General features: G+C 49.9%; 4 protein-coding genes across 4 annotated transcripts; 2 read left to right on the top strand and 2 right to left on the bottom strand.

Moving 5' to 3' along the window:
* Nucleotides 1-3,477: 3,477 nt before the first annotated feature.
* On the top strand, nucleotides 3,478-5,645 carry BJ212DRAFT_1351999 (uncharacterized protein). The gene is made up of 6 exons (XM_041335547.1): nucleotides 3,478-3,548; nucleotides 3,603-3,623; nucleotides 3,682-4,334; nucleotides 4,443-4,473; nucleotides 4,529-4,600; nucleotides 4,651-5,645. The coding sequence occupies exons 3-6, from the start codon at nucleotides 3,959-3,961 to the stop codon at nucleotides 5,363-5,365; spliced, it is 1,194 nt and encodes a 397-aa protein (XP_041193691.1). The 5' UTR covers nucleotides 3,478-3,548; nucleotides 3,603-3,623; nucleotides 3,682-3,958; the 3' UTR covers nucleotides 5,366-5,645.
* Nucleotides 5,646-5,764: 119 nt separating this feature from the next.
* Nucleotides 5,765-7,241, bottom strand: BJ212DRAFT_1270875 (uncharacterized protein; the record flags this gene model as incomplete). Its single annotated transcript, XM_041330924.1, has 3 exons — nucleotides 5,765-6,036; nucleotides 6,090-6,280; nucleotides 6,349-7,241. The coding sequence occupies 3 exons, from the start codon at nucleotides 7,239-7,241 to the stop codon at nucleotides 5,765-5,767; spliced, it is 1,356 nt and encodes a 451-aa protein (XP_041193690.1).
* A 349-nt stretch (nucleotides 7,242-7,590) lies between these two features.
* BJ212DRAFT_1480500 (uncharacterized protein) lies at nucleotides 7,591-10,134 on the bottom strand (the record flags this gene model as incomplete). Its single annotated transcript, XM_041340096.1, has 1 exon — nucleotides 7,591-10,134. The coding sequence occupies one exon, from the start codon at nucleotides 10,132-10,134 to the stop codon at nucleotides 7,591-7,593; it is 2,544 nt and encodes an 847-aa protein (XP_041193689.1).
* Nucleotides 10,135-10,726: 592 nt separating this feature from the next.
* On the top strand, nucleotides 10,727-12,748 carry BJ212DRAFT_1351990 (uncharacterized protein). Its single transcript, XM_041335546.1, has 6 exons — nucleotides 10,727-11,093; nucleotides 11,154-11,326; nucleotides 11,391-11,539; nucleotides 11,596-11,747; nucleotides 11,812-12,459; nucleotides 12,482-12,748. Exons 1-6 carry the CDS (start codon nucleotides 10,972-10,974, stop codon nucleotides 12,561-12,563), a joined length of 1,326 nt encoding a protein of 441 aa, XP_041193688.1. The 5' UTR covers nucleotides 10,727-10,971; the 3' UTR covers nucleotides 12,564-12,748.
* The last annotated feature ends 758 nt before the right edge of the window (nucleotides 12,749-13,506 follow it).

Genomic DNA, 13,506 nt, shown 5'->3' with positions numbered 1-13,506 from the left:
GGATGTGACCGAATGGGTTGCGTACGCCTTCAAGCATCATTGCCGCTCAAACGCCTTCGATTCTTTTGCGAAAGACTCGTAATCACCTCCACGAGTAGATCGTGGCGCATGACCTGCGGTTTCAGACTTGGATCCGGGGCTTTATTTGACTTATCAGCTAGTCACGACAATAACCAGATACCCGTTATGGTTCTTCATACACCTGCCAAAATCTTGGCGGCTAAGGGTGGCTTGGACCTTCAAGAGATTGTTAAGGGTTAGATTAATCTGCTCTCTCTTGCGATAAGTAAGTTCCGTTTTTTTTGTATGGGTGATAGTGGGTCTGGTTGTTAGACTGCGCGTTCAGGAAGACGTCATGCAGTATTGGCAGTGTGTTCACTCGCTTTACTATACCGAGCAGTTCAGGGGTACAAGCTCTGTGGGTAGCTTCTGCCAAGGCGGGACAGGTAGTGTCGAACGAATTCGCACACCAAGCTATCGCATTGATTAAGAAGGCCTAAACACGCCCATGGGCGCGCCTTCCGAGTCGGAGAAACAGTCCTCTATCGCCTACACGGGAGCACGCCCTATTCCGTCTTCAGTAATATCAAAGGCTCTCATGGAATTCCACGCACCAACTTCGTGCGCACTCTCCGGATCAAGTATAAATCGCCCACTCGAAGCTCCTCACTTGGCAAGTAATTCCCGCAGCTTTTTTCGACCTGCTTGCGAGTATAATTATTTAATCAATGTCCTCAGCTTGAAGTAGGCCGACATCACCGCCGGACTCTGTAGGCCCAAACCTTGCGGTTACACCTGCGCGTCATATCCTGCCACTGCAGAGCGGAAATGGAAACGTATTTATTTCCCCATCTGCGGGGATGATTCCGCTGTCGCTATTGATTTGGACATCACGAATGGGGCTGCTCTATTGCCCGGATACTCTCGGTGTATGACTTCATGGTAAACGCTCATCTCAAAAAGGCTTATCTTGTTCGTCTCGTTATCGGTAGTAGAGACGAACCGGACACCAACTTTGTCAGCTTCCCTGAACGTTCATTTAACATGGGTTGGCCCGAAATGCTTTTATCAGAATGACGAAAGCGAATGGTGGCTGACTCGGCAGAGGGGGGCATGACGTGCCAAGGTTTCATAGCCTGAGGCAGCAGAGGGGTTCATACCTACCCTAGCTGTGGCGTTCATGAGCAAGAACGCCGCGAAGCCTACGTGCCACCGCGGAATGGCCTACCTCGGATTGAGATGATTCCCCAGGCCGAGGGTCGGGCAGTAACGTCGCTTTCAATCCTTTCAATAGCCGATCAGAGACTTCAGTGGCATTCTAGCTCAAACTTCGATTAACGGAGGCACTATTGACTAGCAGGGTCGGCGATACAAATCTTAACTCTATTTTTCGGATGGGTGTCCGGTTATTTGAATGCCGCATAGACCCTTCATGTTTTCTTCATGATGTAGAGATTTTTTGCAGGGACAACTTTAAACAGACGGACTCATGTTGCGGACATGGGGTGGTTGGAGGATGAATTGTGATGAAGGCAGTCCGCGGCGCCTGATCGCCGGTGACGGGATGCATGAACTGGACGACTCTTTACGCATGCTTGGAGGCATCATATGTCTTAATGACATCTACTTTATCCAAATGACGACGCGAGGAGTGGCGTCGATAACTTACTTGCTGCGATTAGGTGATAATGCCATTTCATTTTGATCAGGGTGCAGCCGTTACCTATGAATGATGTGAGAACTTGAACTTTGTCTTTCATAAGCTGATCCCAGTTGGGTCGAACGAAGAGACTCGCATGCTGCTACGTCGTAAAGGTGGTCAGATTGACGATATAGTATGATGAACGTGCGTACTCGGTTTATCACCGTATAGCAACTTACTATACTTGCTGCATGGACAATTGAATACATCCGGGCCGATCGGAGAGTTAACTTGAATGTAGATCAGCTGCGCTGGTCGTGAAGGAGATAAAGTAGCGAGGCAACTCTCCGAGTTCTGCTGATGCCATGCTGCTTCTGCGCGCTTTACACGAGGTGAGATTGCAATCAACACAGACATCGAATTGGCACAGACTCAACCACATCCATTGATTTAATACCAGGCTAGTGGGCCCAGGGGCTGTGGAAAACGTGCAGTTTTACAAGGAGGGTTGATTGCTATATTCGCGGCGTTAAGGCACATGCACCACTTTGAATAATAATCGATCCGAGCGAATAGAAAAGGTGGATGGAGGCTTCTCATTGGAGTATCTCCATAAGCGAATTCGCACACATGCTGTCAACTATATGATGTCAACAGGGACGAGCGATCTGCAGTCACTTGGCTCAGGCAAAAGCGGCGTTAGGTGTTTCCTCCTTCGTATTTACGTCGCTAACGTCAAGCAACACACGATTGTGGGGAAAGTCTTGCCCCACGACACCGCAGTAACTTTCCTCCGTTGATGTTATGAGAATATAACCTGATGGAATTTTACTAGCGTCGGGATTGATGTGACGGAGATTACGGAAGAGGCGCTCTGGAGTTAGCGGGCTAAAATTGTCCGGGCGGCTTCCTGTGGCTTCCTCTGAAATTGATAGGCTTTCACGGAAAATGAGAAGATGGATGGAGGATAATAATACCACTGTGGCAGGAATCTCATTGAGACATTCTGTTCATAGGGCGAGAGATGACAATAAAGAGACATGAAGTAGTTACCATGAGAATGGCCGCACGTCAGCTGTAAATAGCCCATTAGCAAGGCGGAGTGGTTCGCCATTCAGTCAATAAGCCATGAATTCGAAGACATGGAATTTTTTGAAACCCGAGGGAAAAGATTTGTAGGATACTAGGAACAATAGGTCGCGGTATCGATGGTCCTAAACTTACGATACACACGATGGCGATGAGTATGGTAAAGACAAATGTGGGCGTCATTCGGATATTATGCAACGCTCTAAGAGGAGCGATTGTTACCAAATATACATGGTATGGGCGCAAAATGATGGCCCGTTCACAAGGTTGATGATCAGTGACCAAAGAGGCTTGAGCCTCTGGCCTCATGTATGACGCACCTGTTGATATGACCATGAAAGAGATGTCATGTGTCAAGAAGTGCAACCGCGAGGCAGATGATGAGGATTGTCGAATTGATAAGAGATGAAAGGATTCGAGACGGATAGACGCGCAGAGGTGAATAAGGCAACTATATCACAGACCTTCCATAGTAGTAGTGGACGTACGTATGATCCGGTGGAAGAGGGCGGCTGACCGTCTTTTCCGGTAAACGCGGGTCTACGGACATGAAAGAGCGGTACATGGCGGCGAGTGCTGCGAGGGTTGGAAGGACCGAGAAATGGACCTATCAGAAAGAGCACAGCTGTGGTTAGCAGCTGTGGTTAGATAGAAAGATAGACAGGTCTCTCCACATGTCCGTGTATGTCCGGCCGGGAACAACCGAAATCAAAATGCACTAAAGCTTAATTCCACACTGTCATTAGCAAATCACCGGAACTGAATTTGTGCCTGTAGCTAGCAACGACGCTTGCTATCTCCAAAGGTCCCGCAAGGTGTAGTCTTTTGATTTTGTTTGATGCATTTTCAGCCGGTTAACAGCCGAGGATAGCGGAGACTAGCGGACTCTAAGGTAAGGTTTGTTGAAGTTTGTTAGTTACGAACCTGAGCTCACAGGTAGTTTGATCAAGGGGCAGGCTCTTCAACGTAACCTTCCGTACCACACCGATCGATTGGCGCAAGGCCCGGACCAGGCTTCTGTCACTATCCGAAATTTCTCTTATTAGTGACCTTTTCGCTGAAACACTAATCCAAATTCCCCTTATATAACCGAACAGCCACCCTGCTTCAATTTAGTCACAGGTAACTAGCTTTAAAATCATTCTCCTCTTCTTTCCGGTTCGTATTAAATGCCCTGTCGATCTTGATTTCTCCGTCCCACCCTTTACTGATTCTGTCCTTTCAACTATGGACAGCAATAGGCAACCTGACCCAGGCAGAAATCATCCCCCCCCTCCACGTTTAATGGCTTCCTCCAACTCACCACAGACCCGTCCTATCGCCCCATACCAGCAACCATCTTTGCCTTCTATTCGTCAACTCCACCCCTATCTTCCACCTTCCGGCATGGCTCAACATATGCCCCCTACTGACCCTTCTGCATACACATATCCACTCCCAAGTCCTTATTCAGGGCCTTCTGGCTCCTCTGAAATCCAACAACCTCCCTCACAGCATGCTCTCTATGGTCGTTCGGAAATGTTAGATTCCGAGCCAGAAGGTGAGATAGAGCAGCAAGGTCCCGCTAAAAAGAAAAGGCGACGGCAAGCTCTGAGCTGTAATGGTAAGTTTTATTTATTATTCATTTACAAATCCGTTGCTCATCGTTATCGATAATCATTGTTCCCTTGTTTATGTTACTCTTTTTATCCACGTCACGCGATCTCTACAGAGTGCAAAAGGCGTAAGATTAAATGTGACAGGTCGGCCGTTGAAATGTGACCATCTCGCCGCGCTGTTTTGACTTCGCATTTACAGAGCTCAGCCCTGTGGGCCATGTACTAGGCGTGGTGAACAGTCAAAATGTCAATGGCGAACTTTAGAGCCTGTGTAAGCAGCATCTTTCACGCTCGGGAAGTTCCACCCTTATATATGTTCAGGGACAAATACGTCAGTCGCGCTGAATATGAAGAACTCAAGGCCAGGAGTAGGGCTGAATACGACGAACTCAAGTCAAGACTTGATCACCTTGAATCCATGGTCACGCGCTATTTCCCCCCACCAGGCGGCCCTGCCAACGTGCCCATGTATTCAATCCCTGCTGAAATTTCAGGGGCGTCGTCATCTGACAACGTAACCTCCTACCATTCAGCCCATTCGTCCGCGGGACAAACATTGTATGTTCCCCCGTCATCTTCTTTCACCCAAGACCCGGCAAAATCACAATCTTATGTCGGCTCTTCCTCTCCTCATATCGTGGGGTCCGGAATTGGTCACGGGCCTTCCATTTCATCCTCGTCAAACACCCAATCGGTCTCACAGAGCGCGGGCCCATCTCATCTCCGTCATCCCTCGGATGCCAAGTCTCCCACTATTGTCAGACAGTCCCCGCTTTCGTTAGCTTCCATCACATCTCCTTACAATGCTGATGCCCAGCCAAAAAACTTCCACGCGCAGACGTTCAGAATACTGGGCGAGCGTCTGCGCCCGGTTCTAAGAAGTTGGAAAGACCCAGTGGAACTTCTTTGCGGCATCCTCAAACGATGGAACATGCTGCGATGTCCACCTCAGCAAGTATTACAATGGAAGGCCCGTCAATGTCGCCAGGGACACACCATTTATCGTCATCTAGGCGTTACGGTGATCCTTCCGTAGGGCGGGAAGGGGGGGATAACAGAGACCGAAGGCAAGGTCCTGTAGAGCGATAGACTCTTCCGGCATTTCGTCGGCTCATAGGTTAATTCTGATCATCATTGGTGGCATTCAGTTCTATTCATTCTGCTCACACTCCACACCACGCGTCAACCTTGTATGAAAAATACCTTCTACAGACTCCATTCCCGGTGTGCCGGACATGACCTTTTCGCTTTAATTTGGCGATCACATACCCCACTAGCCTCGTTTTTTCTGAGCATCTTATACGACACAATTACGAGATCTGTATTCTAGTAATACCACGAGTCTACTAAGCCTATCCTAAACATGTCAGTAAATGTCTCTAGCGCAGATCATGGTGCTCCCATTTAGTATTCTGAAACTAGTGTAGGGTGAATCCTAGTCCCATACTAGCTTCCCCCGGCTATCCACGGTAGCTTGCATGCCACCGCTAGTTTGCTTACCCCCTCCACGGCGTGATTGATCGATGATCTTTTCACGCTCCAAAGCACGCCTATGTTCGGCAAGTTTTGTCAGCCTGTCAGCCTCAGCCTCAGCTTTAGCATCTTTCAACATCTGATTCCGTTTCGCATTTTGCCGCTGTTTCTTTGTCAGTGCCTGTGGAACTTGCTGTACAAGTTGCGAAGGCGTGGTCGAGGGTCGTGATACTTCTGCGGCCATGTTAATTTCATAATAAATCGAAAAAAGAATAGGAATAAATTACTTGTGCGACCCTTGCCCTTCACAATGCCCCATTCACCATCGCCCTCCCCATCCGCATCGTTTAAAGTACCACTGCTGTCATCCACATCTTCGTAATCCTTCCAGGAAAATCCTGGTGCCGGCGCCTCATCGGGCCGGGGTTGAACACGCATCACACGCGCTAAACCAGGATAATCTGGGCGCTCAAGCATGCTTTACGAATAACATCACCAGGTGGTCCAATGAACATATGGGGATGAATGAAGTGAAATTCGACTTACTCATCGACGGCTGTCTTCCTATGTCTGGGTAAAAGCCTTTCTGCCAACGTTCGACGCTTATCTCCTGGGATGCCTACGTCTAGACTAGCATCTCCATCCTCATCCGTACGTTCGGCAATTACAGAGTCGCCGGTTGACGGACCCACGTCACTGCTCGTCATATCCGTTGTTATCGCAAGTATTTGATTGTCTGATCCAGTAGCGGTCTTAGCGCCTCGTGCTCTCTGACGGGTGTCTATCCGCATCCACGAGGAATCAGTGTCAAATGACGGAGAAGAAGACCGTATTTGAAGCGTGCGCAGTTCCTGTTCCGCTTTTGGAGAAAACACCTCGCTAGGCATGTCAATGTATGTTCTGGGAACATCACCGCTTGACTGCGATGCTAGGGAAGATGACTGGCGTTCAGATGCATCATCAAGAGTTGTCCCCGTTACTTTTTGCTTCTCCTTCTGCTTCTCCGTCTGCTTCTTTGTCTTCGTCTTCGTCTTCTTCTTCTTCGTTTTCACCTGTACACTCTGGTCCTCCGAGCTAGAGAGAACGGCGTCAAATTCGCCGGGAATAACATGCGGAAATGGAACGACAGTAGGTTCAGGCACAGGATTACCATGCGCAGACGTTGCGGTGGCGGTGGTGGCGGTGGTGGTACTAGTGGCAGTGATGGAGGAGGTGGTGGTGGTGGTGATGGACTTCTCAGACGGCTTTGAGATGCCGGTGGCTTTCGGTGTCTGTTTCTTTTTCTTGCTTTTCGTGCCTTTTCTACCGGTGGTTGGGTGTTCAGAGGTGGTAGTAGGTGTATCGGTGTTGGCGTATGTGAGGTAGCTGTATGCTGCTGCCCCTGCGATGCCAGCTGCCACGGCCCATTCGAGCGATGTATGGCTGAGCGTCGAACCCATTAGGATGGAGAGTTGGAGATGTCGGTAGGTGTTGAGAGAACAATGCAATTGCCAGCTTGAGAGTGTCTGGTGACAAGTGGACTGCCATGTGACATTCATGTGAGGTACGTGTCATTTCGTCGCGTCAATAGCCGTCAACAACGCGTTGTCATGCACTCACGAAATCAGGGTCCCGCTAGGAACTGCGACAATCAACATCGTTTAACTAGAACAAATACACGAACGGGGTATTGCTACTACTACGAAACAAAGAACGTTTGAACGACCTCAAGACCGATTATAATTAGCTCCTTTAGATTAGAACCATAATTGCAAATGTGCTGTCGTTGGGTATATCGGTGGAAGTGTATCATGAAAGCTCAGAGTATCCAGAAAAGCGTAAATTATCTGACTCAAGTTCGCCATCACCACCAAGGTGGAGCGTTCCTCCTGCTTGCTCGCTGCGCTCGATGAGATCATTCCAAATCTCAGCCTTCTCGCGCTCTGTGAGGGGCGGACGGCGGGGAGCATTGAGTTCGCGGTAATTAACGGCAGACCGAAGTTGTGAGGACGATGTGTCTTTGGACGTGGAAGTCGATGATCTTGACGATGTCCGCATCTTAGCGGTGGATGCTTCACTGAGGGTACCGGGCGCTTGGAGAGATATTCGTGGGTTTGGTTCTTCATCAGCAGTAGTAAATGTGGATTGGGAAGGTGAAGGTTCACTCTCCGACCTGCTTGAGCACATCGCACCTCGCGCAGGTCGTGGTGGTGGAGAAAGAGAGGTATTTCCATCTGGAAGTAAATGAGTGTGTGCGGCTGTAGGCGGCTTCTCGACAAGCCTGTGTGTTCTGAGAGAGGTTAATGAATGAATGGGGTGCGTGATCGGAGATGTGTGGGTACGTGTCGAGGTTTCCTGGTGCTGATCATCGGCCTTGCCTTCTGCGGTCGGCGTAGCTCGCCCGGAATAGCTTCGACCGCTAGAATAGCTGCGCCTGCCAGAATGCGACATCGAGCCCTGATCTTTTGTGTGATCACCCAAAATCTTGTGGATCTCCCGTGGGGGCACAATATGACGATCCCCCATACTGGGAAAACCCGGCACAGTCTCCTCCCCATATGAAGACACCGACGATCCCCTCGAGTGGGACATATGAAAGAAACTTGCCGAAGCCATTTCGGATGAATTAGGGGAAGATGAGGATGTTGCTATGCTCGGCCGCGGGCCTGAGCTAGCAATATTCCTTGGTACAGATGCGCTGTAAGATTTTTGTGACGTAGCCTGCGCGTCTTTGTTTACTGTCTTGGACCGGGGAGAGGGTGTGTTGAGCAACTCTTGTGGAATGGCAGGGACAGGTGGCGCAGCTGTATCAGCGTAGAAGCGCTCACGAAGCGCGCCCGTGCTGATCCGCTTCATGAGCTTCCAAATCTTAGAACCTTCGGACTTGCTCTGCGGGTCGGTCGCTGAGCGGATGTGGTCGTTACCAAACTCCCCTGCATCTGTGAACTGTCCGCGGTCTTTGAGACGGCGAGAAGAACGGCGCTCTTGTAGACTTGATCGGTCATTGGAAGGGTCAGGCAGGGGAGACTCGTCAGCCTTAACGCCTTCTCCCGTTGCTTTTTTCCATTTATTGGACACTCTTCTCGAGAGGCTTCCCTTCCTTGAAAGGCTTCTGCTCGGCTCGGAGGGGAGTGTTTGAGCCCGCTGTTCGGCAAGGACATGAGCGTGAAAGGACCAATTGCTGTTATCATCCGGCCCTCCCGCAGTAATTCTGTGCTCCGACTGCGTCCCGTAGACAGTATAGTATGGAACCGGAGAAGGCGAGTGAGGATCATCTTCAGAATATCCTTCCGTGGGCTGCACTGGTAATTCGTCGTACAGCTGAACAACAGTACTTGGGTGGAGATCTTTGGACACAGAACCATGCGCAGAAGGCGAGGGCGAGGCAGTTGTTGCCTTCTGTTTTATTTCCATATCTCGTTGCATTCTTTCTTTGGCCTTTGCAGACGGCTTCCTACGGAGAACATTCCGCTGCCTTTGGCCCTTCCCCTGTGTAGGCATCGAATTGGCAGACGAGGAAATGTTGTCTTGGCTTATGAGTGGTACGCTAGAGGAAGGTGAAGTGTTTGCACTCGTAGCAAGATTCGGGTGCACGTATCCGGGTGAGAAGGGGATTGCCGAGACATCGAGTTCAGGCGGATGGGATCTGGATTTACGAGGGATTGTGAGTCGCGAATGTGACGAGGCCCCCGCATCCGAGTGTAGTGATAGGCGAGTGGGGGACGGCAGTGCAGGTTTGCTGAGGAAAAACTTGATGCCCATAGCAACAGGGGACTCAGGGGTCTCCAGGGTAGCGGGACTGGGTGAACTGGGCGCTGTGCGGGCGCGCGCAGAAGATGGGAGATATTTGGACGCACGTTTGCAAGTGACAGCGTGCATAGGGAGAAGATCAGATTCAGTGATGGATCTGGAGCGACCGCTTAGTGCCGAGGATGGAGGGGTACCGAGATATGGATGAAGTGACGTTGCAGGCACCCGATTGTGTTCGAATAGTGAGCGGGAGCGCCGGGGATCAGCGCTGGCGCTGGCAGATTCGGATGTGAATGATGATTGTGAGTCAGCGAAGCGGCTGCTGCCGCCATGTGCGGAGGACGGGGACGTGAGGGGGCTTGACTGGGCACTGGGATTATGAGGGGATGGGAAAGAAGGATTATTGTGATCCGGGACGATGTTGTGAGGCGCGTAACGGTGTCGTGAAGCGGACCTGGGGGAGGTACTTTGTTCGCGAGATTTGGAGGAGGATGCGATTGATGAGGGGAGGCGTTCATGAACATGGGGGTTATGGTGGTGTCCAACTTGATCTGCAGAGTAGGAAACAGCGCGCTTGCGTGGAGTTTGATTGTTAGGAAACATTATGGTCTGTTATTGCCGATCAGATCGTGAATTGTATGAAGGAGTCGAGAGTGAGGCGATCAAGATCTCTAGGAACCGTTAGACAAGCCTGGACAGGATATGATTAAGGATATTAAGAACTAGAAGTAGAAGGAATACGCACATGATACAGGCCAGTTTGATGTGAAGTGGAAGAGAGAGAAGGTCTAGTAGACGCCTGAAGGAGAGGTTGGAGCTAGAATTAGGATTACGGAAAGGCGATCCGGTATGAGCGATATGAGGCAAATTTAGTCTAGTTCGGTCTATACTCACTTCTGATCGGAGAAACTTTGAAGTGAAAAGAGGGTTTACACGAGGAGCAGGAAGCTTAACGAGTGTGATTGAAAAATGAAAGAATGTGGGAGTTGGTCGTCGACTCGTCAATAGCAACCAGAGTATGCTATAAATGGGGACTTTGTGGGTTTCAGTATGAGACTCGTCCTGTCAGATATTGAAATGAACATACCAATGCATGGTCGACGTCGACGACGACGACGATACCTGAAGTGAACTGCTGGCAGTCTAGCTTGAAAATTAGACTTTATATTTAAACGCGGATAGAGCGCTTAAGCCAGCCTTATCAGTTCTTCCATCTCCCCCTCATGCATATGGTTATTTTATCTCCTTGGTGGAGGTCTTGGACCGTTGCTTACGCTCTCCCACGCCCGTAGTCTGAAACATTCAGATACAAAAGTACTAGCTACCTGCTAGTCCAATCGCTAGCACATTCGGGTCATAGCCATTCGTATCCAGGTATCCACCTTCTCGCCTCCTTTTAATCTCCAACCTTCCTTCTATCTTCTCAGCTAAACTCCCATCATGGTTCGCACCAATATCTCCCCCAATGACCCCGCAGAAGAACATCCCACAATCGGTTTAATCGGAATGGGTGCAATGGGCGCTATGTATGCGAAACACCTCTCTAAAGCAGGCTGGAAAAAGTACTTATCATTTACCTGATGTGAACATCTCTCCATCTCACCTATATATTTGGCCTCTAGAATCAGCGTCTGTGATCTTCCCGATAAATTTGACGCCTTGAAACTCCAATATGCAGACGTTCCTGGCATAACAGTCTATCCAAATGGACACGAGGTTTCTAGAATTTCAGACTTCATCATGTACTCCGTGGAGGCCGAGTACATCAGCCATGTCGTCTCACAGTATGGCCCTTGTACGTCTTCCCATACCTTCAAATTCTCCTCCTTAACCTGTCTTTCGTGTGAACTTGTACATAGCAACCAAGGTCGGTGCAATCGTCTCTGGCCAGACTTCAGTCAAAGCTCCCGAGAAGGTCGCATTTGAAAAGTATCTTCCTCCAGACGTCCACATCGTGTCCCTTCATTCTCTCCATGGTCCCACCGTTTCCCCAGAGGGACAGCCCCTGGTGATTGCCGTTCCCCCCTACCTTATCGCCAATCCTCATCCTCTTATCTTTGACAGGTTCTCATACAACACCGCGCTCCAGACTCCTCCCTTCACCTGGTAGAAAGCATCTTCCGATGCTTCGGCTCACGCTTCGTATATTTGACATACGAAGACCACGACCTCGTTACCGCCAATGTCCAAGCGGTTACACACGCTGCCTTCCTCACGTACGAGCCAAGAACCTGTCACTCTTCCATGACTTCACTTCTGACTCACACTTTCATCATACAGCATGGGCACAGCCTGGGCAAGCCAGCGCTCTTACCCCTGGGAACAGGGCCAATACGTCGGCGGAATTGAAACTGTCAAAGTAAACATCATGCTCCGCATTTACGCGAACAAGTGGCACGTTTATGCAGGCCTCGCCATTCTCAATCCCTCCGCGCGCATCCAGATCGACCAATATGCTTCTTCTGCAACTGCCCTCTTCAAGCTCATGCTCGCAGGTGATGAAGAAGGCCTCCGTGCCCGCATTTACGAGGCACGCGAACAAGTCTTCGGCACCGTCGAAGCGGAGCGCGCACCAATATTCCTTACTGAAGACGTCCTCGACCAGTTCACCATCGGCGGAAATCCCAAGTTAAACGGAAGTCCAACCGGGACGTCCGCGCCCCCATCCAACTCGCACCTCGCACTCCTTGCGATGGTCGACTGCTGGGCCCACCTCAAGATCCAGCCTTTCCACCACCTCGACCTCGCAGCAACGCCCATATTCAGAATGTGGATCGGTGTCGCAGAGTACCTCTTTCGTTCCCCGAAACGGCTGGACTCTGCTATTCGTTCAGCGGTGTACGACGTCACCCACCGGTCAGACGATCTCGAATTCGTTATCGCCGCTCGTGGGTGGAGCCAGTGTGTGTCGTTTGGAAGCTTGGAGTTGTATAAACGCAGGTTCTTGGAGACCTGCGTCATTCTTTGAGAGTAGGTTTGATGAGGCGAGCGCTATTGGTGCGGAGATGATCAAGGCTATTTCGCAGAGTTGAATCTGATTGAGAAAATATTTTTATAGTATTATTTTATGTAGAATGCTTGCTGGTTTTTTGGATCGTCTGTCGTAGCCAGTCATATTCAGTCTCGTTATTCATTTCCTGCAATCGGTTTGGCCCTTTGAATCGACGTGGCACTTGAAAGTCAAGACACAGGTTTCGTGGAGCAACACTCCGATTAGCCTGAGTAAATCATGTTGCTACAACGCTATGACATGTAACACGTTATCGGCAGTAGCTCGAGACTCCGGGTGTCAAACGTTTTCCGGTTCTTCATAGTAACAGCCTTGGTGAAAAGCCTTCCTGCCGGATTGGAACCATGAGTCGCGTTGCGTCTTCCGCTATTCCGGACGTCGCGGTGATGTCGGACACGGCTGAGGTGGACTAGCCGTAGGTTGTCATTTCTGTTACTGCAATAAGTTGCAAAGGTGTTGTACTCGCCGTTATCATCTTCGCGATATTAACACATTTATAGACGCCCTGCATGTGATGCTGTTCGCAGAATACTCCTGCGATCATACGTGCCTCTGACCGGGGGTTCAATTGCGTCACCGCAGTTAGCGGCAAATACGAGATCGTGCAGCCAATCTCGTACTACTCGACTCCTACCACATCAGCGTTGCGATCATGTCGAAGTGCTACATACCAGGAATCGAGTCCCCTTTGACCAAGCTGACACCTCGACAATGATACAGTCGAATACAATTGCAAGCAATCGGAAGCGGTACTTCATATCTGTGCGTTTTCGAGTTCAAGATGAGGAATGCATACAACCATCATATGTGTATTAAAGACGAGCGCGCTCACTGCATTCTAGTGAATTATATCATGGGTAACACGGAGCGTCTGTGAATGTAATGGAGCTGGTGATAAAGGTCTGAACCGTCCTCTGTACCGTCATCTGTTTGCGATGCACACCCAGTCTGCATATGCTCAATCC

This window comes from Suillus subaureus (genome assembly GCF_016647635.1).
Source record: "Suillus subaureus strain MN1 chromosome Unknown BJ212scaffold_14, whole genome shotgun sequence".
NCBI classification, from domain to species: domain Eukaryota; kingdom Fungi; phylum Basidiomycota; class Agaricomycetes; order Boletales; family Suillaceae; genus Suillus; species Suillus subaureus.
Note: the sequence above shows the minus strand (reverse complement) of the source record. Positions and strands in the feature narration are given on the sequence as shown.

What these genes read in the sequence shown, in the direction of transcription:
- BJ212DRAFT_1351999 (XM_041335547.1), top strand. Translation starts at nt 3,959, where the DNA reads ATGGACAGCAATAGGCAACCTGACCCAGGCAGAAATCATCCCCCCCCT. An exon ending in GCAAGCTCTGAGCTGTAATG is followed by an intron (nt 4,335 to 4,442) that starts GTAAGTTTTATT and finishes CGATCTCTACAG; the next exon opens with AGTGCAAAAGGCGTAAGATT. An exon ending in TGGCGAACTTTAGAGCCTGT is followed by an intron (nt 4,601 to 4,650) that starts GTAAGCAGCATC and finishes ATATATGTTCAG; the next exon opens with GGACAAATACGTCAGTCGCG.
- BJ212DRAFT_1351990 (XM_041335546.1), top strand. Translation starts at nt 10,972, where the DNA reads ATGGTTCGCACCAATATCTCCCCCAATGACCCCGCAGAAGAACATCCC. An exon ending in CGTCTCACAGTATGGCCCTT is followed by an intron (nt 11,327 to 11,390) that starts GTACGTCTTCCC and finishes ACTTGTACATAG; the next exon opens with CAACCAAGGTCGGTGCAATC. An exon ending in CCCCAGAGGGACAGCCCCTG is followed by an intron (nt 11,540 to 11,595) that starts GTGATTGCCGTT and finishes TATCTTTGACAG; the next exon opens with GTTCTCATACAACACCGCGC.